The 20851-nt window shown below is 46.6% G+C and overlaps 1 protein-coding gene across 3 annotated transcripts; it reads left to right on the forward strand.

Annotated features, from left to right (window-relative positions):
* The first annotated feature begins 448 nt into the window (after positions 1-448).
* Ttc4 (tetratricopeptide repeat domain 4) lies at positions 449-15266 on the forward strand. Of its 3 annotated transcripts, none has more exons than XM_027402351.2 (11): positions 449-630; positions 1160-1277; positions 3033-3194; positions 5016-5093; positions 7013-7137; positions 8309-8395; positions 9956-10173; positions 10591-10672; positions 12241-12323; positions 13943-14035; positions 14145-15266. In XM_027402351.2, the coding sequence occupies exons 1-11, from the start codon at positions 520-522 to the stop codon at positions 14155-14157; spliced, it is 1170 nt and encodes a 389-aa protein (XP_027258152.1). In that variant the 5' UTR covers positions 449-519; the 3' UTR covers positions 14158-15266. The 3 variants fall into 3 exon arrangements, with proteins under 3 accessions (XP_027258152.1, XP_027258153.1, XP_027258154.1); XM_027402353.2 differs by having other exon boundaries at positions 584-710; XM_027402352.2 differs by having other exon boundaries at positions 13943-15266.
* The last annotated feature ends 5585 nt before the right edge of the window (positions 15267-20851 follow it).

A 20851-nucleotide genomic window follows, 5' to 3' on the forward strand; every position in this document is an offset into this window, starting at 1 on the left:
CAAGGTAGGGATGTACTTAGCTCCATGGGGGCCTCAAGCCTTGTGTTGAGTGAAAAAAAGTGTGCTAAAATCTGTGTGCACAAAAATTTTGTTTTTTTTGAGACTGGGTCTTGCTATGTAGTCTAGCCTGGTCTTGAACTTGTGATTCTCCTACTAAACCACCTAAGTGCTAGGATTACAGAAAAATGTCATCAGGCTTGGCTAAGAATTCACCGTTTGAGAACATTTATAGAGAAGACAAAAACATCAGGGTTGGAGAGGATGTGGAGGGTTCAGATACAAAAGGGAGTTTACCAAACTACTACCAGAAGCCAGGAAACTGGAGGCTAGGTAAGCTCTGCTCATGGATGGGTGCGGTGGAGGCTAGGCTCCCTGTCAGGCCACGCCCCCAGGCCAGCGGAACCCAAGAGGCAAGGCCACACACAGCCCGGACATTAGAGGGAAGAACACCCGCGCTGCCGGAAGGAGCAGTACGCTTCTTGGTTCCCCCGGATTCAAGCGCTGGAGTCGCGAGCTGCAATGGAGAGTTCTGAGGCTGACTCTGCGGATGATACTTCCATGGACGCATTCCTGGATAAGTTCCAGAGCCAACCTTATCGCGGCGGCTTCCGGGAGGACCAGTGGGAGGAGGTGGGCTGTCCTGGGAGCCCCGCTGGGGTAGGAGCGTGGTCCTCGTGCCTTGATCGCCGCCAAAGGACGAGTGACTTCCAGTTGAGTGCCAGAAGCCTTATGCCTCGGCGTACTGAGGGTCTTGAGTTGTCAGCTCAGTTAAGACCACAGGGTTTGGCAGTCAGCCTTGTGACCTACCACCTCCAGGTTCTGGTGGATCGGCTTCCTGAGTTCTCTGAGCTGGTTCCTCACGTGTAAAGTTGCTTTACGCGCAGCACCCTGCCACTTAAGGTTAGGGCAAAGATGAAAGGAGACGGAGAAAGGTCAGGAACGTGAGAGAGCTCAGTTGAGGGTGATTAAGACCACCCTTGGAGAGTTGAGAACTCAGAAGTCCAGTTTGCCACCACAGAAACTAGAGCCTGTATAGATCCAACCAATTATGAGGAGTTGCAGATCTTGATCAGAGAAAAAGACTTTGACGTTGAGTCCTGGGATTGGATCGAATTCAGTACACAATGCTAATTATGTGCTTTATTCCTTTGAAATATAGGAGTTTGACAAGATCCCCCTATTTATGAAGAAAGCACCATCAGAAATAGATCCCAAGGAGTTCCCTGACTTGGCTTGCCTTCAGTCAATTATTTTTGATGATGAGCGATCTCCAGAAGGTATCTTATGTGACTAGTGTTTGCTTTGTGTCTTTTGAGTTGAGGTAAAGTATGAGTTAGATGGCTAATTTGTCACTATTCAGGCTACATGTTTGTTCTTCTTTAGACTCCTAAATATAGACAGTTCCAGGTCAGACTTCAAAAAAAAAAAGCCAGATTGTTCTAAAGAATCAGAAATTTGTGTGATAAGTGTCAGCAAGTATACTGCTATCTTAGTGGGCACTGTTGGAGCACTATGGGGACAGGATTGAGCTAACCCTAACCATGGATCTGAAGTTTGAACTTCATAGTTTTGTAGATTGTTGCCAGAAAGAGGAGGGAAATTTGCATCTTGGTGAATGAAACAATATAAGAAAAGGAGTAGATAAGCCGGGCCTTGGTGGCGCAAGCCTTTAATCCCAGCACTCGGGAGGCAGAGGCAGAGGCAGGCGGATCTCTGTGAGTTCGAGGCCAGCCTGGTCTCCAGAGCGAGTGCCAGGATAGGCTCCAAACTACACAGAGAAACCCAGTCTTGAAAAAAAAAAAAAAAGGAGTAGATAATTTCCTCAAAAAGAATTTTTAAAGTACTTCAAAAACTAGGATAAATATGTGCACGTGAGTGTGTGTATGTGTGTGTATGTGTACACGTGTGTACATATGTACATAAGGAGGTCAGAGGATAGCTTTGTTTTGTTGTGTGACTTCTCTTTTACCTTTACAAATGTTCCTGAGATCAAACTCAGGTTGTCAAGCTGGGGGGCAGGTTTCTTTGCCTGCTGATTCATCTCTTAGGTCATCTTTCTTTCCGCCTTTCAAAAAAAGCACTCACAGCCAGGCAGTGGTTACACACACCTTTAATCCCAGCACTCAGGAGGCAGAGGCAGGTGAATCTCTGAGTCTGGAGCCAGGCAGGGCTACACAGAGAAACTTTGTCTTGAAAAGCCCCCCCCCAAAAAAACCACAAACAAACAAACAAAAAAACCATTTAGTAACATACATCCTAAGATTGTAACTGTTCTGGACATTGTATGTGTGTGTGTGAGAGACATTATGCCCATTTTATCATACTACTAATTTGGATTTTTCTTTTCTCTTTTGGTTCCATCTCTTTCATTTATCGTATGTGTGTTAGTCTGCTTTCCTCTTGCTGTGCTAAAAGACTGACCAAGATGAGCTTGGGGGAAGAAAGGGTTTATTTTAGCTAATAGGTTATAGTCAGTCCATTACTGAAGGAGATGAACTCAAGCAGGGACTTAGAGGCGGCAGCTGAGACAGAGACCATGGAGGAGTGCTGCTTACTGGCTTCTTCCCTTACCTTGCTCGGCTTTTTTTATAGCACCCAGGACCATGTGCCTAGGAGTAGTACTGCCCACAGTGTGCTGGACCCTCCCACATCATTCATTAATCAAGAAAATGCCCAAGACAGGCCAATCTGATGAAGGCATCCCCCCCACCCCCCCAGACAGAGTTTCTCTGTATTGCTTTGGAACCTGTCGTGGAACTCACCCTGTAGATCAGGCTGGCCTCGAACTCACAGAGATCTGCCTGCCTCTACCTCTTTAAGTGTGGGATTAAAGGCGTGCGACACCACTGCCCAGGAGGCATTTTTTTTTTTTTTTTTTTTTTTATTTGCAGCTCCCTCTTCCCAGATGACTATAGCTTGTGTCAAGATGGCAACCACCTAATCTGGACAATATGGCATTACTTCATGATTCAGATTTTTGGTGAGCTTTCTAAAGGTATGACATGATGCTTATTTCCTCCTCCTCTTTGCAGAGCAAGCCAAGACCTATAAGGATGAAGGCAATGACTACTTTAAAGAGAAAGACTATAAGAAAGCTGTGGTTTCCTACACTGAAGGATTAAAGAAGAAGTGTGCAGACCCTGATTTGAATGCTGTCCTTTATACCAACCGGGCAGCAGCACAGTACTATCTTGGTAAGTACTAATTATGATTTGATTAGTTCCTTTTCCTGTATGTATGTGTATATATAGGTGGACGGGTGTGTATTTGCATGGCAGAGATTAACCTGGGATTCATTCTCAGGCGCCATCTACTCTTTTTCGAGACAGAGTCTCATTAGCCTGGAGCTTTTTGAGAAAGTCAGGCTGACTGACCTAACTTGTCTCCACTTCTTCTCCCCCCAGCATGGGATTACAACTAGAATTTTTATGGGGGTTCTTGGAATTGTGTTCAGGTATAACAAGCACTTTACTGACTGAGCTGTCTCCTCAGCCCGACTTTTTATTTCTGAAGAATTTACTTGCAGGGCTGAAGAGATACATGTCTCAGCAGTTAAGAGCACTTGCTCCTCTTCCGGAGAACCTCAAGTTCAGGTCCCAGTGCCCATACCAGGCTGCTCACGAGGGCCTGCACACAGGCACAACTCCAGCTCCTGAAGTCTGATGCCCTCTTCCAATGTCCATGAGCAGCCACACATACGTGCCTGGCTGGTTGGTGTGCGTGTGAGCATACAGACACACACACAAATAAAAACAAATCTTAAAGAAAAGGGAAGGAAAGAAAGAATTTACACCAGGAGTGGTAGCTTATACCTTTAATCTTAGAATTTGGGAGGCAGAGGCAGGTGGATCTAGGAAATTTCTTAAATTCTGTGTGCTGTTTTCTTTTCTTTCATTCATTTATTTATTTTATTTTTTTGTTTTTTATTTGTTTGTTTTTCAAGATGGGATGTCTCTATGTAGCCCTGGTTGTCTTGGAATTCCTTTTGTAGACCAGGCTGGCCTTAAACGCACAGAGATCCTTCTGCCTCTGCCTCCTGGGTGCTGGGATTAAAGGCATGTGCCACCACTGCCAGGCCAGGCCTGTGTACTGTTTGCTCTTTGGAAATTGTTGCTGCTGATGCTCTTGGAACCAGTAGGAGAATGGGGCTGAGGGCTCTATGCTTAGTTTTCATTGAGTGGATCTCCACTGTGCCTGGGGCTCCAGTCCAGATTCTCTGTTTTTGTGTCTGTCTAGAGTAGCCCTCTAGTCTCTCCACAGGTTTGGGAAGGGCTGGGTATCAGCAGTGGAGGGTAAGAAGTTTGGAAATTCACTGGCCTTTCAGTCTGCCTCTGCTCCCATTGTAAAGGCCTGTGACATGGAGTCCCTAGTGCTTGTCCCTTCTGTCGTGTGGCTTGGTAGCTCAGGGCTTTCCCTCTGCTTCCTGTTTTCAAGCCCATCCCTTTGCTTTCTAGCTTTCAAGGTGTATTCTGTGTTGTAAGTGCCTTTGTTAGTATCTGAGATCCTGTAAATCTCAGCTACCTGGGAGAGTGAGGCAGGAGGATCCCAAGTTTGAGGTCACCCTGAGATCCAGACAGGGTTTGTGGAACCCTGTCTCAGATCTCAGTATCAGAGGGAAATAGTGGAGCTCACTTGTTCCTCATTTTGGTCCTTACAGAATTTTTGAGGATAATTTCTAGATAAAAACTCTTGTTTCAAAGAGTGTGCTGATTTATTCTCTAGTAATCTGGACAGTTCTTTTCCATATCCTCACCAATTCCACATTGACTTTCGTTTCCCAGCCACTATTGACACTGGACAACTTTTCATGTGCTTACTAGTCATTTCTGATTCATGCAGATTGCCTAATATTGTGAACCTTTTAGGATTTGATGAGCATAACTATATTTTTCCAGAAATATGTTCATTTGTTCTGAATTCTTGAAAAATATGCCAGGAATGTCTTTGTCGCTGCCATGATTTTGGAATCATTTTGATCTCATAACTTGTTCTTTTACTTACTGACATTTTGTTAGGCAATTTTCGCTCTGCACTCAATGATGTGCTGGCTGCCAGGAAGCTAAAGCCCGGCCACCTGAAAGCCGTAGTAAGAGGTGAGTCTCCATAAGCTTCAGGGTGGTCCTCACTGTGGGAAAGCTGGCTCTCGGCACCAAAATCTGGAAAGCTTTGCTCCTGTGGTGCTGGGGACTGGGGAGTCACGCAGTCCTGCAGACTTGATGTGATGTTCCTTGCTGCCTCTACCCTTTATGCTATGTATGAAATTGAAACTCCTTATTTTAAATTAGTAATGAATAAAATTAATTAAGACACAGCACATTTTGATTTTCTCGCCAGTTTCTCGGAACAGCAAGATATTCAAATGTCATGTTAAAATTAATTAAAATATAAGTTCTGGGGCCTTTGCAGAGAACTTTGGCGCTGGACTGTTCCTTTGTTTCCATCTTGTGGTCTGACCTTCGTAGTAACTGTGCTTTATTACTTTAATGTCAGCTTTTCTCTGAGCTTAGGATGCTTTGCAAACTTTATTCTTCATGTATTGAACCTCCCTACACTGCCATGAGCAGCCTAACTTGCTTTATCCAAGTTATACCTCTTAGATGCCCATGGCAGGAGGGTGTCCCTCAGCCACAGAACAGAAAAGTACAGTCCTGGGGAATTAGTCTCATTGAGTCATTGTCAGCCTTACCTTATAATATGACCTTGGCAGGGCATCTGCTCTTGGTGTTGGTTTGTTCATTTCTGGATGATGAGGTTAGAGTCTTTTAAAAAAAAAAAAAGTATGTATTTTGTGTGTGGAGGTCAGAGGACAACCTTCAAGGGCAGGGTTTCCTCCCCTTCTACCTGGGCTCTAGGGAGTGAATTTAGGTCATCAGGTTTGCCAGCAAGTGCTTTTACCTGCTGAGTCATCTCACCTGTCCAGACTTAGAGCTTTGGACAGCCAAGTCTTTATAATAAAGTTCTGATGTTTTAAATTTCTATGAAAAGCCTAAAAGAGGTTAACTCTTGAATATGATCACATTGAAACATTTTAGAGCTGACCGGTGGTGGTGCCCCCCTTTAATCCCAGCACTTGGGAGGCAGAGGCAGCAGATCTCTGTAAATTTGAGGCCTGGTCTACAGAGTGAGTTCCAGGCCAGCCAGGGTTGCACAATGAAGCCCTGTCTCAAAAACAAATTAAAAACAAAACAAAACAAAACACACATTTTGGAACTAGAATCAAGTTATGTAGCTTAGTAGTAGAGCACTTACTTCCCTAGTGTACACAAGGTGCCTCAAGTTTCATCCCAGAATGTAAACAAAACAACCCCCCAAACCAGCCAAACAAATACAAAGGGGGAGCAGCTTAAACAGACGACTCTTCAAAAAGGGAAAATTTGAAGAGACCCAGCGCTTGGGCTTTGGTGTTGATTGGCAGCTGCAGAAATTCTGCTTTATAGTAAACGTCCTCCGAGGGCCGAGGAGACACTCAGCAGTTAGGAGAACATCTCTCTTGTAGAGCATCTTTGCAGTTCTCAGTGGCTCACAGTTGCCCGAAACTCCAGCTCCAGGGCTAGTCAGCGTTTCTGGTCTCTTCAGGCAGGCACTGTTGTGAACATGCCCACACATAGACACACAATTTAAAATTAATCTTAAGAAAATTCACATATCATCTGAGATGGGCTTTATGCTCCCATTTGTAGATGAGGAACGTGAAGCTCAGAAGCTCAGACATGGTCCTTGTCCAGGGTCCAGCAGGTAAATGACAGCCATTTGCTAGTCTGTTTCTGTCTGATTCCAGAGGCTGTGTTCTTTGCATGAGCATTTTAGGGTTCTTTACTCCAAGAAGACCTACAAGTTTTGAACTAAATGGGGATGAGAGTGATTTTACAAATGCTTTCCTTGTCTAGGAACTGAACTATAAAGAGCCATGTCCTGCCTCCCCTCCTGGGGCTGGCTGATGCGCAGTGGGGAAGGAGGGTTTATTTAAGCTGTGCATGACGTTCCTAGGACCTTAGGACTCTGGTCTCTGCAGGTGCCATGTGCCATCTTGAACTGAAACACTTTGCTGAGGCTGTGAACTGGTGTGATGAGGGGCTACAAATTGATGCCAAAGAGAAGAAGCTTCTAGAAGTGAGGGCAAAAGCAGACAAGTTGAAGGTTAGTAACTGTCCATACATAGCTTGTATTTGCTAATTAGCATTCCTCAGATTACGTCTCAAGTCATTATGGGAATATACTAGCAGTCTAATAGTGGTATCTAACTTTGCTCTGCCAAGAGCAGGGTATAAATGGGGATTCTAGCAGGCAGAATTTGCTAAGAGATGATGCCTAAGCCTAATCTCTTAATGATTGAGCCGGAGTTTACTTGGCTGAATGAGGCCAAGGGAGAACATTCCAGACAAGAGCCCTAGGAGGGATGCTTCAACAAATCTGAGTTTGAATACTACTTTGCCACTGCCAAAATGCATTGGATATTTCTCAGTCCCAGCTTTGAAAATGGAGAGTTAATATGAACCTTGAATGTTTTTATGAAGATGAAATGAGCTAAGCAGTTTTCACATTCTCAGGAGAGTTAGAAACAAAACCAGATAATACACAACAGAGACCACATGATCTCAAAGCCTAAAATATTTGCTCTCTTCCTTTTGTAGCAGATGTTGGCAGATTCCTATCAACTGTAAGCCCAAGAGTGAAAGCAGGAATTACTGGTGTTGGACAGACTGGGGGTGGGGAGTGAGCAGGGAAGAAAGTATGAACTCTCTTTCTGCCAGACTGAGTAGAATAGTGTTTTACTCTCCTAGGTTATAACTGCAGAAGGTAGAGCCTGTGAATTTTTGACATGGGTTCTCCAGCCACACCAGAGAAGTTGGGGTCCAAGCAGTACTTGTCTATTCCACTGGGGTTCCTGAATGGAGATGTTCTTTCTCCTTTATTGGTAGCATCTTCCTCAGCTGTGTAGGCCCACTTTGGGGGAGAGTCAGTCACCCCCATTTGTTGCACTCAGTCCACACCACCACGGTGACACGTCTGGTCACTTGCCCCTTTACTTGGCATCACCCCTCAGTGGATTGTGAGTTCCTGGGGGATAAGAACTAAGGTTTTTGTTGGCTTTTTTTTTTTTTTTTTTTTTTTTTTTAGAACTAGGTTTAACATTTCTGCTGACACTGGGCCCGACCCAATGTGTGCTTTGTGCATGTTTACTGAGCCAGCCTCTGGCAATCCCTGAGCAGAAGCATGGCTTGTGCTGAGACAGGATGTAGTCCTGCAGGCTGGGGGAAGATGGAGGAAAAGATCTCCAGAGCTGATGGCATTTGAATTTTATTTCCAGAGGATGGAAGAGAGGGATCTGAGGAAAGCGAGGTTGAAAGAAAAGAAGGAACAGAGTCAGAATGAGGCTCTACTCCAGGCCATCCAGGTAAGTTCTCAAACCAGAGGCCCCAAGTGTGAAGTCTCCTCATTGTGTGAAGCCTGCCAGGGACCTTTCTTGGGATGCTTTCTCTTTACGCCTGTGCTCACCTCAGGCTCTGAAGTCAGACCACCACCTTCAGTCAGCTCTGCCCCCACCTTTGCTGGTCTCAGCAGCCTACTGAGTGGTGCTCTGGGCTAATCATCCTCTCATTCCATTTTCACAGCAGCCATCTGGGCAAGGCTTTCTTGTTCCTGGTTTTCTAGTGTTTGATGAGAAAACTTCATACAGCCATGGGTGTCAGATCCTGAGCCTTACTCTTTACTACAACTTATATTACAACCTGAGAAAGCCGCAGATTTAGGATGCCACTCTAACTAATGATGATAAAATCCTCCCTGTTCTGCATTCTGAAGCAAGTGTAGTCCAGGAGGCCCTGTGGCCGAGCCAGGTTCTTACATGAAGTGACCGTGTCTGACCCACGTCTTCTTTCATCCTTACACCCGGCTAGTCTCTGTCTTCACAAGGGAGACGATGCCTCCTGGGCTAAGGTTATAGTTTCATTCTGTGTTCACTGATGTTATGCACCCATTTCAGTTATTAATTCTGAGAACTTAACACTGCTAAAGTGTACCACACTTGTCTCTCCCAACAAGCAATCACTTAACACAAGTTAAATATGGGGGCTGGAGAGATGGCTTAGTGGTCAGGACCCCTGGTTCATCGCCAGCACCCATATGGCAGTACACAACTGTCTATAACTCCAGCTCCAGGGCATCTGACACCCTCACATAGATGTACATACAGGCAAAACACCACATAAATATAAAACTTAGAAAAAAAAAAATTAGTCCGGGTGTGCGGCACATGCTTTAATCCTAGCTCCCGAGAGCAGGTGACAGGGGGATCAGAAAGTCAAGCCCCACTTTGGTTACGTGAGTCTGACTCAAAAAGTAAAGAACAGCTTTTGCCAACTCCTACTTTAGGGGATATCATCAAAACTAATTTTGATTTCAATAGATGTGCTAACCTTAGAAACCTTGGCACACCCAAGAGGAGGCTTCTCTCTAAAGACCCTTGGATCTGCACTCCAGTAAGGCAGTCAGGATGAAGTCAGGCCTTACTGCTAGCATCCCATGTTCTCCCCTAAGGGAAGTGTTTGTATTTCTGTGCCATCCATGCTTGCCCTGTTCTTTCCTTTGCATGTGCTCAATTTTGGGGTGGGTTGCTCTATGCATTTTCTGCCTTAGTACGGTCAGATACTGCCAATTTCTGTCTGCAGCACCTCAGCTCCACTCCCTATCTTCTGTTTAACTGTTCCATTGCTGCTCCCACTAGACCACAAACAGCCCTGAGGGCAGGGAACCATGTCCAGGGCCAAACACACAACAGATTCCAGTGAAAGTAAGTGAAACCTGTGTTGCCTACTGTGTGCCTAGCCACCAGGATAGTTAGGATGGATTATGTGGAGTGGACCCTCGGGAGGTTCATAGGGCTAGGGTGTATTTCAGTAATATGTGTTGCATCTTCCTACATGATAAGGTCTGTGCCTGTGTTGTCTTAATCCAGGCAAGGAACATCAGACTTGTTTCTGAAGCGGTGGGTAAGGATGAAGATTCAGCCTCCGATGGTCCAGCTGAGATCTTCCTGGATGGGCTCAGCTCAGAGAACCCTTGCAGAGCCAGGCTAAGTCTAGATAACGAAGGCAGACTGAGCTGGCCTGTGCTGTTCCTGTACCCAGAGTATGCACAGTCCGACTTCATCTCTGCTTTTCATGAGGACTCCAGGTACAGACCCCAACAGTTCATGTGCTCCTCCTGCTGACTGGCCAAGAGCCACAAACATGTGTTTGCTGAGTAGGGAAGAGAGTAATTTAGAGGTTATCCCCTAGCAGGTTGACAGGCTCCTCTGTCGTGGTGAAGCAACACAGGTCTTGCTTCATCACTGCCTGGGTGGGTCATCTTAGGTAGTACATGCATATCATTTAAGTGTGTGTGTGTGATTTCAAAGGGTTAATGCTTAGAAAGATTATGTCCTAGACAAGTGATAAACCTTTATATTTTTGGCACTGTTGTCAAGTAGGGTAAGCCTACTTTGTGATGCTTTGTGCTTCATTTTTCTCTCTGAACTGGTTGGTGTCCAGGGACTGATGTGGGAATGTAGATGGGATGTTGGTACCCAGGAAGCACATCTTCCTCCCTTAGGTTTATTGACCATCTCACGGTGATGTTTAGTGAAGCTCCCTCCTGGGACTCAGAGCAGAAATATCACCCGGGTAACTTGGAGGTAAGAAAAGTTCTATTTCATTCCTTTGAGGGATTTAGGGAGAGTGTGTACAGAAATTGAGTGTTTTAAAAAAAGGTGTGTGTGTGTGTGTGTGTGTGTGTGTGTGTGTGTGTGAGAGAGAGAGAGAGAGAGAGAGAGAGAGAGAGAGAGAGAGAGAGAGAGAGAGAGAGAGAGAGAGAGATTTGCCATAGCACATGTGGAGGTCAGTGGACAACTTTTGGGTGTTGGATTTCTCCTCTGTAGGTTCTGGGGATTGATCTCAGGCCACCAGCCTTGACCATTAAAAGCTTTTATATGCTGAACTGACCCTTAAGTGATTACAATGCTTTTGGTAAAATATACATTATAACATTTAGCATTTTACCATTTAGAGCCACAGTTGAGTCATTTGCACTGTTAGACGCCCATTACCACTATCCCTCTCTATAACTTTCCATCTTCCCAAACTGAAATGCTGCACTCACCAAACAAACATCCTCCACCCTTGCCCTTGTCTGTTCTACTTCCTTTCTCTATGAATGTGACCGCACTGGGACAGCATAGAAACAGTACGGTGTCTGGCTTATTTCATTTAGCATAATGTCTTCAAGGTTCAACTATGGTCTGGAAAAAGTCATATTATAGCATATTTGAGCCTTCCTTTGTAAGGCTGAATAATTTTCCATTGTTAGAATTTTTTGTTGCTGTTTTTAGAGACAGGGTTTCTTTGTATTCCTTTGGAGCCTGTCCTGGAACTCACTCTGTAGACCAGGCTGGCCTTGAACTCACAGAGGTCTGCCTGCCTCTGCCTCCCAAGCGCTGGAATTAAAGGTGTAGACCACCAACACCTAATCCGTTGTTAGGTTTTTAAAAATAAAACATTACTAGAGTTTACTGAGTAATGAAATATTTCCTGAATGTTTGAGAGTAAGACATTTCCAGCAACCTTGAATTACTTTTGTACATGTTTTCTATAGACAAAGACATTCTTCATGATTTCAAAAGCGCCATCATGGTCAGGAAACTGGCATTGATTGCTGATGATAGCCTTATCCTCAGGCTCCACTGTTTGCTCTGTCCTACACATGTGGACATTGCTTTCACTTCTCTTGGGTTCCAGCTTGCTGCATAGGCTACCTGGCTTCCAAGGAAGCCTTTCGTCCTGTTCAGACTGGCTGGCTCCCGGCATGAGTGTCTCCCTCTCTTGGTTGAGCTCTGACCTGCCTCCCTGTGAGATGTCTCAAGCCTGCTCTGACTTTAGTGCCCTGTACACATACCCTTCTCACCTGCTCTGGCTCTTCCTTTGTTTCGGGTCACTGTGGTTTTTTCCTCCCTACCCCTGTGGCACTGGGACTGAACTGAAGGCTGCACAGGTCTTTTACTGCCTGGGAGGAGCTGTTCTCCGAGCCATGAAGAATGCAGCCTTCCTGGTAGCAGGGGCTGCTGTGTACCTGAGCCTGCAGGTGTGTGGAGAAACAGACATTCCAGTAGTAGCAGTTGCCATCCCAACTTTTCCTCAGAATTGCCACAGCATGTGTAAGGCTGCCTAAGCCTGAGTTTGTGTCTGATTCTCTTGGTTAATCTCACAGGTCTACTTTGAGGATGAGGACAAGGCAGAGCTATACCAGGTGTCCCCCTGGAGCACTCTGCTGCAGGTGCTGCAGCACCCCAGGTGAGCACCTCCATGGGATGATGGGGAAATGTGCAGACCCTTCCCAGAGTCTAGTCAGCGCCTCTGTTCATTGACACACAGCCATCACAGAAGGCAGCCAATGGGACCAACTGTCCTGGCCCATTAAGCCAAGCCATTGACCAAAGAGGTTGAAGAACAGTGACAAAAGAACGTGACAGCCCAGGCCAGGGGAAGTGAGTGGCCTGGTCTCAGAATGGAAAAACTGCTTGGCTTTTGTAGCTGAAGGCAGCTGGGGTAGCTCCCACTTTCTGATTGTCTCCTGACACTGCTATATGGAAACAGCATTGCAGACACCCTTGGTTCCCTATCTGTGTGACCCTGGGCACATTCTGCCTCGCTGGGCTCCCCCTTCACCTGCAGGATGGGTACATGGTTCTAGGGAACTTGCGAGTCAGGATGCAAGCAGGGTCAGAGTGCCCCGTAGATGTGGTGCAGCCTGCTGAGGGAGGATGTCTTTGCTATCAGCAATGGCAGCAAGCAGGATCTACTGTGGCCTCTCAGCAGCTTCTATAGATTACCCTGAGGGAGTTAACACTTTTAGGGCCATTTTCTCTAACTTAGAGCAAAGTGAAGAAGAGTAAGGCAAAGGATTTTTGCACTTAGAATAGAAGCCAGTTGTGCTGGGGAGAGGGGCTGTGAGTGTGTTGAGCAGGGAGGCTGGAGAGCTGAGTTAGTGCCATTCATGGAGCATGGACTTGACTGTCCCACTGAGGAAACGAGGCTTTATCCCAGATGGTGAATGGACTTGCAGAGGTGCGTTCAAGGAAGGTGTACAGAGGAATGTTCAGATCTGAATTGTCCTCTTGGGTGGTGAGGCCCAAGGTGGGAGACGCTGGATTGGTGGGAGGCTCAGGACAGATGGGAAGGTGTTGACATGGAAGGGTGTCCGGAAGTCCCTAGTATGCCTGCTTTGGCTTGAAGGATGTGGAGGCCATTTCTCAAGGCCTGATCAGTGCTTCTCTATACTCTTAGGATGGCTAGGGACATACTTTCAGCAATTCATTCTATTGTTAAGTTACTCAGTATTTTTTATCTTCCCCATTTCCAAGAAGTATATCTTAATACAGGGCCTTGTTACTAAACTTGGAGTCATAGTCTATACCTCAAGAAGCCAGACTTGGCCACTCATTCTCAGGAAAACAATTACAAGAGCAAAATTAATAGTTTTGTTTGTTTACTTTTTATAGGTGAAAAAGGTGTGTGTATGGCGGGGGAGGGAGGTTATTCAGTGTGGCCACAATGGAAACAGGTGGCCAAACCTGGCTTGTTGGGGATACAGACTGTAACTTCAAGTTAGTAAGAACCTGGTTCACCCCAGTTATTCACAGAATAGGGAGTGAGTGAACTAATAGCTTGTTTTGTGGTCTTCTTTATGTTTAGTCCCCCGTGTGCCTGATGCCAGAGGGCCGATCTAGATAGAGGTTGTATCTCAGTTTTAAGGAGAGACTATCATGCTGACTGATGAACAACCAGACAGAAATGTGCTAAGTTGTATTTTAATGTTTATGTGCATCCAAAGGTTCACCTTGAATGTGGTTGGGAAGGTTGGTGGATAACAGAGAGAACAATCCAGTTAATCTTTGTCATGCTCCCTGCAGGTACTCTGTGAAAGCCCTTACACCAGCATTCCTGGTCTGTGTAGGATCCTCTCCTTTCTGTAAGAATTATCTCCAGGGGAAAAGGGTACACAGGTAAAGTGGGAGCCAGACCCTGGGATCCTTCCCTCAACTTCCTCTGCCTGGAGTCTACACACTTGGATCAGCCAGACAGATCTAGAGTCAAGCACTTCTCTATCCCCAGGGACAGTTCCTAGCCTCAGACTGGGGGAGAAGCTGCTGACCTCCCTGAACTGCAGCTTGTCTGGCTGAGTGCTGGGCTCCAGCTCCGCCCTGGTGAGAGCATCCCTGGGGTCCATCTCTGAAGGAGCATCTGCTGCAGTTGCCAGACCAGCTGACCTCAGTGACTCCCTGGCCTATAGACTGTCTCAGGGCCCAGCCAGTCTTAACCTTTGTGGCATAGGGCATATATGGAATGCACTCCTCCAAGGCAGTAACCAACCCTGCATAGTATTCTAAGGCTGTAGGGCTGAGACTGGTCCAGTTATCTCACCAAAATGGAGGAGAGCTACAAGGGATGCTGCAGACGCCATGAGGTGAATGGAGCCACGAAGCCACATCTTGTTTCTGCGTTAATGACTGCACAAACTGGGATCCTCAGGATGTCTCAGAAGTCTACCAGTTCCCCTGACCTCCCAGTGTGAGAACTGCAACAGACCAGCAGCCCGAATGCTTCCCCAGTTCCTCAGCTCCAGTTATGCTCCGGCCCAGTAGCAGAATGCTGGGTTAGGTTGTGCACCTCTGTGCCTGGCCAGGGTTTTATGCCTTTTGATCTGGAAAGTCTTTGTCTGTTGTAGTGGTTTTGCCTTGAGCTGTTCATTCTGGAGACCGTGTGCCCTTACCTGTAGCTGAGTGGCTTCCTGTAGTGCCCACCCCATCTCCCAAGGGGAGCAAGGGCTCTGAGCAGATGTGATTTGTGCCACATCTGACGGAAGCCTGAGGAGCCAATGCACAGTGGGTAGCAAGTAGGCTTGTGTCCTTGCCCCTCTACCAGGAGGCCTCATTTCTCAAATAGGAGCATCCCCTTCAGTCTGGGTGTCTAAGCAAAGCTCAAAGAAGCTGACCTAAAGCCACTGATTATAAAGTGAAAGGCATATATATATATATATATATATATATATATATATATATATATTATATATATATATATATTTGTAGTAAACACTGAGATTTGGGGAATGTTTGTTACCATAGCAAAACTAATACATCATTAAACTGAAGCCAGCTGGTGTCCTTTAGGTGGGCTAATTCAGGGTCTTGTGTTGTATGCATCCTCATTTCTGGAAGAGAAATTGTCTGGAATATTTATCGAGACCAGTGCAGCTTCTTTCTCAGGGCAGGTCCCTGCAAATCCAGCCTCTTCTTTTCCCCTGGTTTTGGAAACACTGCAGACATCTCTTCCTCAGCTAAAGACTTGCCCCTGACTTCCTTTGTAAGAACTCAGAAGTCTATGTGAGGGGCCTTACGGTTGGCAACAATCCAGCAGGCATTGCAGGATTCCAGGAGCAGCATCTGTAGCCACCCTACTGTCATGGGCAAATCACATTCCACTGTGTCTTCCTACTATCTAATTAGAGATATGACCCAGCCCCTTTCTTAGGCTTGGCGAGACTGAGGTAGAGCAATGGATGAGATGCACCTGGCAGGTGTCCTGAAACTTTTGTCCTCATACGCTGCCCTTCCCGTCAGCAAGCCTCTGCTGTGCTTCTAGTCTTTGACCCTCTGGAATCATCAGCTTGGATGTAACAAGGGGAAGAGAATGTCTTACTTTTTTTATTTTTTGTGGTAAGACACTATGACCAACCCAACTTATAGAAGAGTTTATTGGGGCCTTACAGTTCCAGTGGGTTGGAGTCCAAGACCATCATGGTTGGGATCATGGCAACAGGCAGGTATGGCACTGGAGCAGTAGCTGAGAGGTCGCATCTTGAGACAACAAGGCAGAGAAAGAGCTGGATTTTTGAAACCTCAAAGTCCACCCCCAGTGACACAACTCCGTCAACAGGACCACATCTCCTGCTCCTTCCCAAACAGATTTACCACAAGGGACCAAGCATTCAACTCTCTGAGCCTATTAGGACCATTCTCATTCAAACCACCACAGGGAGAACAGGCACCAAGAGCTGTGTTCTTACACCAGGGCCAGCTCTGCAGCTTGAAGCCCTTTCTACTGTAAAATGCTCATCTTACCCTTGGCATTGCTTGCAGCCTGTGCATATGAGGCCTCAGCCCAGGAGTGGCATGTCCTCAGTGAATAGCTCTTTTCAAATAGCTGTTCAGGGCACATATACACAGACAGGCTCAGCAATTTTGCAATCGGGTGATTTTGCATGACATCATTCAGGTGACAGAACACGTTGGGTGCTGTTGGCATTAATGGTTGAGGCCAAATGTGTCTCTTAATTCCCTATGGTGCATGCCACAAAAGGAATGATCTAACCCAAATTGTCAGTGATGGAGGTGGAAAAATGTTCACTAAACCACAAAGAAGATGATGTTTTTTAGAGGAGTGTGGTGGGAATCTGTGAAGAAACTGCTTCCTGAGCAAGTTGTGGGCTAGATCCTCATCTGGTGCCCCATAGGCCACTACCCATCCTGGAGAATACAGCAGAAGATTAAACCTTACCTGTTTTTTTGTCCGTGCCCCCCCCCCCATCAGGGTTTCTCTGCAGCTTTGGAGGCTGTCCTGGAACTAGCTCTTATAGACCAGACTGGTCTCGAACTCACAGAGATCCTCCTGCCTCTGCCTCCCAAGTGCTGGGATTAAAGGTGTGCACCACCACTGCCTGGCTTTTGTTTTGTTTTGTTTTGTTTTGTTTTGGGTGTGTGTACATACCCATGTGAGGGGTGGGCAAATGGCTGCAGGAGACCCACATAGGTGGGATGAAGGCAAGGCCAAGGCACGTGTTCCCACATCTGCTCCCGGACTCTCCTGGCAGAAGTCCTCAGTGTTTGCTGCCTTCCCAGAACCAGGGTGGAGGGAGGGTGCCTAACATGTCTGTGTGCATCCATGGATGTGGGTGACAGCTAGAGACATGAAGAGAGGGAAGAAGTCCCCCTAACGCTGCATTCTGGCTTGTTACTGCACTGGATCCTCTTACTTCACCCTAATAGTCCCTTTTAGAGCCTGTGATGTCAGTATGGAGAAGGAAGCAGTGTCAGAGGCAGGATCTGAACCCACACCTCCCCCAGCACCTCCCTCCTGCATTACAAGGATTTGTCCTGTGCCTATACTGAAAGAACATTAGGGCTGGAGAGTACCACGCAGCCTCTGACTTACATTCAGTAGCAACTCTGACCCTGGGCTGGCAACTGCTTCGAGGAAGAGTAGACACATCAGCAAGCCTGTCATCCTTAGCCAAGCCCTCAGAGGCTCCTGCTTCCCTCCTCAGCACTCCTGGTGTGGCATTCAAGGCCCTCTGGGATTTCTGCCTTCACCACTGTGCAACTTGCTTTCTCTTCTGCAGTCTTCAAAGCCTGTTTGTCCTGATTACAGTTCAGCTATGCGGCAGGTGGTGCAGTAGCCAAGGGTCTCTGTTCTGGAGCTAGGCTGCCTAACTCCCAGTCCCAGCCTCACACTCCCCAGTGGTAGGCCTTGGGTACCACTTGGCCTAACTGGTCTGTTCTTCAGTTTCCTTATCTGCGACTTCGGGAAGTACTGTGAGGATTAAACAGGCAAATGTAGTGAAGCCCATGGAACACAGCTTCTCACAGCAAGTGTATGACCTGTGACTGTTTATCCCCCAAACTTTCTGTGCTCTCAGCTTCAGACATTTGCACATCCTGTTCCCTTTTCCTGGACTACCTCCCGTCCCTAGTGCCTACTCTGCAGCTGTCATAATGCCTCCTCCAGGCAGGCCTCCCTGGTTCCTTAGGCCTATTCCATGGCTATGCACCATCACCATCACTAACCTTGGCACATGGCATAATACTAACTTGGTTCGTCCTTCTTTGTGGACTGCATCTAGGACCCAAGCTATACTTTTGTACTGCCAGGGTCTGGCACCGAACCTGCTCAGCATCTCAACAATTCACAAGCAGCCATGGGCTTGTGATCTCAAGAAAGGGGTGACCCGCTGTCAACAAGTCAGAGGTAGAAGCCAGCACCTGTGGGGAGTTGGGCTATAAAGTTGAAGAGGTGTACAGTCCAAGCAAAGCCACAGACCCTTGTGGGAGCATCTGCAGGGCACCATCTACTGGCCTGGTTCTGGAGAATGAGCAGCCACCTACTGAGCACCTGGGCCAGGCCAGCAGCATTCTAGAAGCTTGGTTGGTGCAGACTGGCTCCCCAAATCTCCCAACAGGCAGCAGGTAGTGTATAAAGACAGCATGGAGAGCTTAAGCAACCTGCCCAAAGCCAATGAAAAGTAGAACAGGACTTGAACTCAGGACCCTCCTTAGCCCTTCAGAGACTGCCAAGATGGGGCCTGCCCCTTGGCTTGCACCACTAACTCTAAGCTTATGGTGCAGTGTGGCAGTCACTGCACTATACAGCATTCCCAACCTGCCTGCTTAGGAGAATGTGTTCTCTTCAGAACCCCCAGCCAGAACCTGCAGCCACGGAACTCCATCAGTGGGGCTTCCAGTTTTTCTCTTCCATTTTTTATTCTGTTCTGTCTCCTTTAGCAGCCAGATTCATTACCTCACACTTCTGTGGCCAGAAACGTCCTTGGCTCAGCTGTTATCTCCGCTCCAGGATTTACAAGGCTGAAGTAAAAATGTCAGCCTTCTGGGCTCTTCCTGGGGGTTCTGAGAACCGCCTCCAGGCTTGTCCAGGTGGTTGGGAGAATACAGTTCACTGAGGTAGAACTGAGGCACCCCTTGCCCCACTAGTCCTCAGCAGGGCTGTCTTTAGCTTCTGGAAGCCTCTCTGGTTCTTGGGTCTCAGTGACGAATTGCTCCTCAGTGGCATGTCACATTCTGCATCTCATGCCTGGGATTCTCCTGCCATGTCTGACTCCTCTGCTTTTAAGATTTGTGTGGTTAAACTGCACATCTAGACAATCTTGTTTAAAGGTATGTAGTATTTTCTAAAAATATTTCTAAATTTAAATTGGCAATAGTAATTGGACATTCATAGAGGATGTAGTGTGGCATTTCTGTACATGTATCTACTGGTTAATGATAGATCACATATATATCACTTTGTTGGAAATGTTGAAAATCCTCTCTACTGGCCATTTTAAGAGAGTCAGGGAACCGCTGCCAACCACAGTTGTCCTCCTATGCTGTAGAACTTAAAGTGATTCCCCCTATATTTGTTAGCCATCGTCCCCCTACTCTGACACCATTTCCAGTGCACCAATTACTCTCGTGACCACTATCCTTTTCTTCGACATATACTTTTTACTTCCACAAAAAGCACTAAAAGTATTCCACACAAGTGGCTTTGCTAACCCATATTGCCCAATGAGGAGGCTGCCATTCCTCCGAACACCTTGCCAAGAATGAGGCCTGCAAAGGACAGTTTGAGCCCCAGGAAGAGCGGAATCTAGGAGTATGCCTCTTCACATCTCTCATCTGCTCACCAAATCACACTGGCCCTGGCCGCCAGGACACTAGCTTTGTGACCCTGTGATCCCAGTGCCTAACACCCAAGTCTGGTCCAGGGTGGCACTGTTCTTGTGTTTAACTCCTTGTGAGACAGAGAACGGGTACTAGTTTCAGCAGCCTATTAGGCTTTGGCAACTCAATGGCTGACCTACTTGCCAGCATGAGATGCTTTGTCTTCGCTCCAGGTTGTTTGCCATCTATGAACTGAGTACTAGAGGTTTCCCCGGCCCAGCATGTGGGGTTCCTCGGATTCCGCATCATTGTGTTCAGCTTGCACATTTATGAAGTCTAAGATTAATTGGCTCTCTATTCTTGGAATCTGGCCTTTAAAGTACCTTTAGGGGGGCTGGAGAGATGGCTCAGTGGTTAAGAGCACTGGCTGCCCTTCCAGAGGTCCTGAGTTCAATTCCCAGCACTCACATGGTGTCTCACAACCATCTAGAGTGAGATCTGATACATAAAGTCAATAAAGCACTCATATCCATAAAATAAACAAACCTTAAAGTACCTTTAGGCCAGCTTTTCTTAAATAGGTTTAGAATACACATTTGCAATTTATTTTTAAAAAATTTAAAGCTAGGCTTAGGGGTGCTCTCTCATAATACCAACACTTGGGAGGCCTAGGCAAGATTGTGAATTTGAAGTCAGCCTGGCCTGCAGCATAGTGAAACACTGTCCAAAAAAAGGAAGCTGAGGATGTATGGGACTGCAGCTCAGGGGTAAACTGCTTGTCTGGCGTGTGTGCAAAGGCCTGGGTTCATCCCCCTGCACCAAAATAACAAATTAAAGCACTTGTATTTGTGATTTTGTTTGTTTGAGGCAAGGCTCAAACAAGGCTGCCTTCAGGCTTCTTAGGCAGCCAAGGATGACCTTGAACTTCTGTTCCTTCTGCCTCCATATACTGGGATAACAGACTTGCACCACCATGCCTGGTTTATGCTGGGGACCAATCCCAGAACTCCATCCTGGTAACAAATACTCTACCAACTGAGCTGCATTTCAGTCCTTGTGTGCATGAATTTTAATTTCTTACAAGGCTACTAAGTTAGGCATGGATTCAGTTTTGCTTATTGGAACCACTCTTCTTGGGCAGAAGTCAAGCAATGTAGTAAAGAAAGGTACAGCTTAGGGCCAGCATCTGAATTCTAGGTGTGATTCTCAATAACCATGCATCCTTAAGACAGTTGATTAATCGGAGCCTCAGGTTCCTCATCTGTCAAATGTACTGCGCTGACCTGGCAGGTTTTAAGATCTGGAAGCAGCATGTGAAGATGCCTCAAGTAGCGGCTCAAGGCAGGTCCGCAGTAAACATTAAAAGCATTAAAAGCAGAGGGCTGG

This window comes from Cricetulus griseus, chromosome 2, assembly GCF_003668045.3.
Source record: "Cricetulus griseus strain 17A/GY chromosome 2, alternate assembly CriGri-PICRH-1.0, whole genome shotgun sequence".
Lineage (NCBI taxonomy): Eukaryota > Metazoa > Chordata > Mammalia > Rodentia > Cricetidae > Cricetulus > Cricetulus griseus.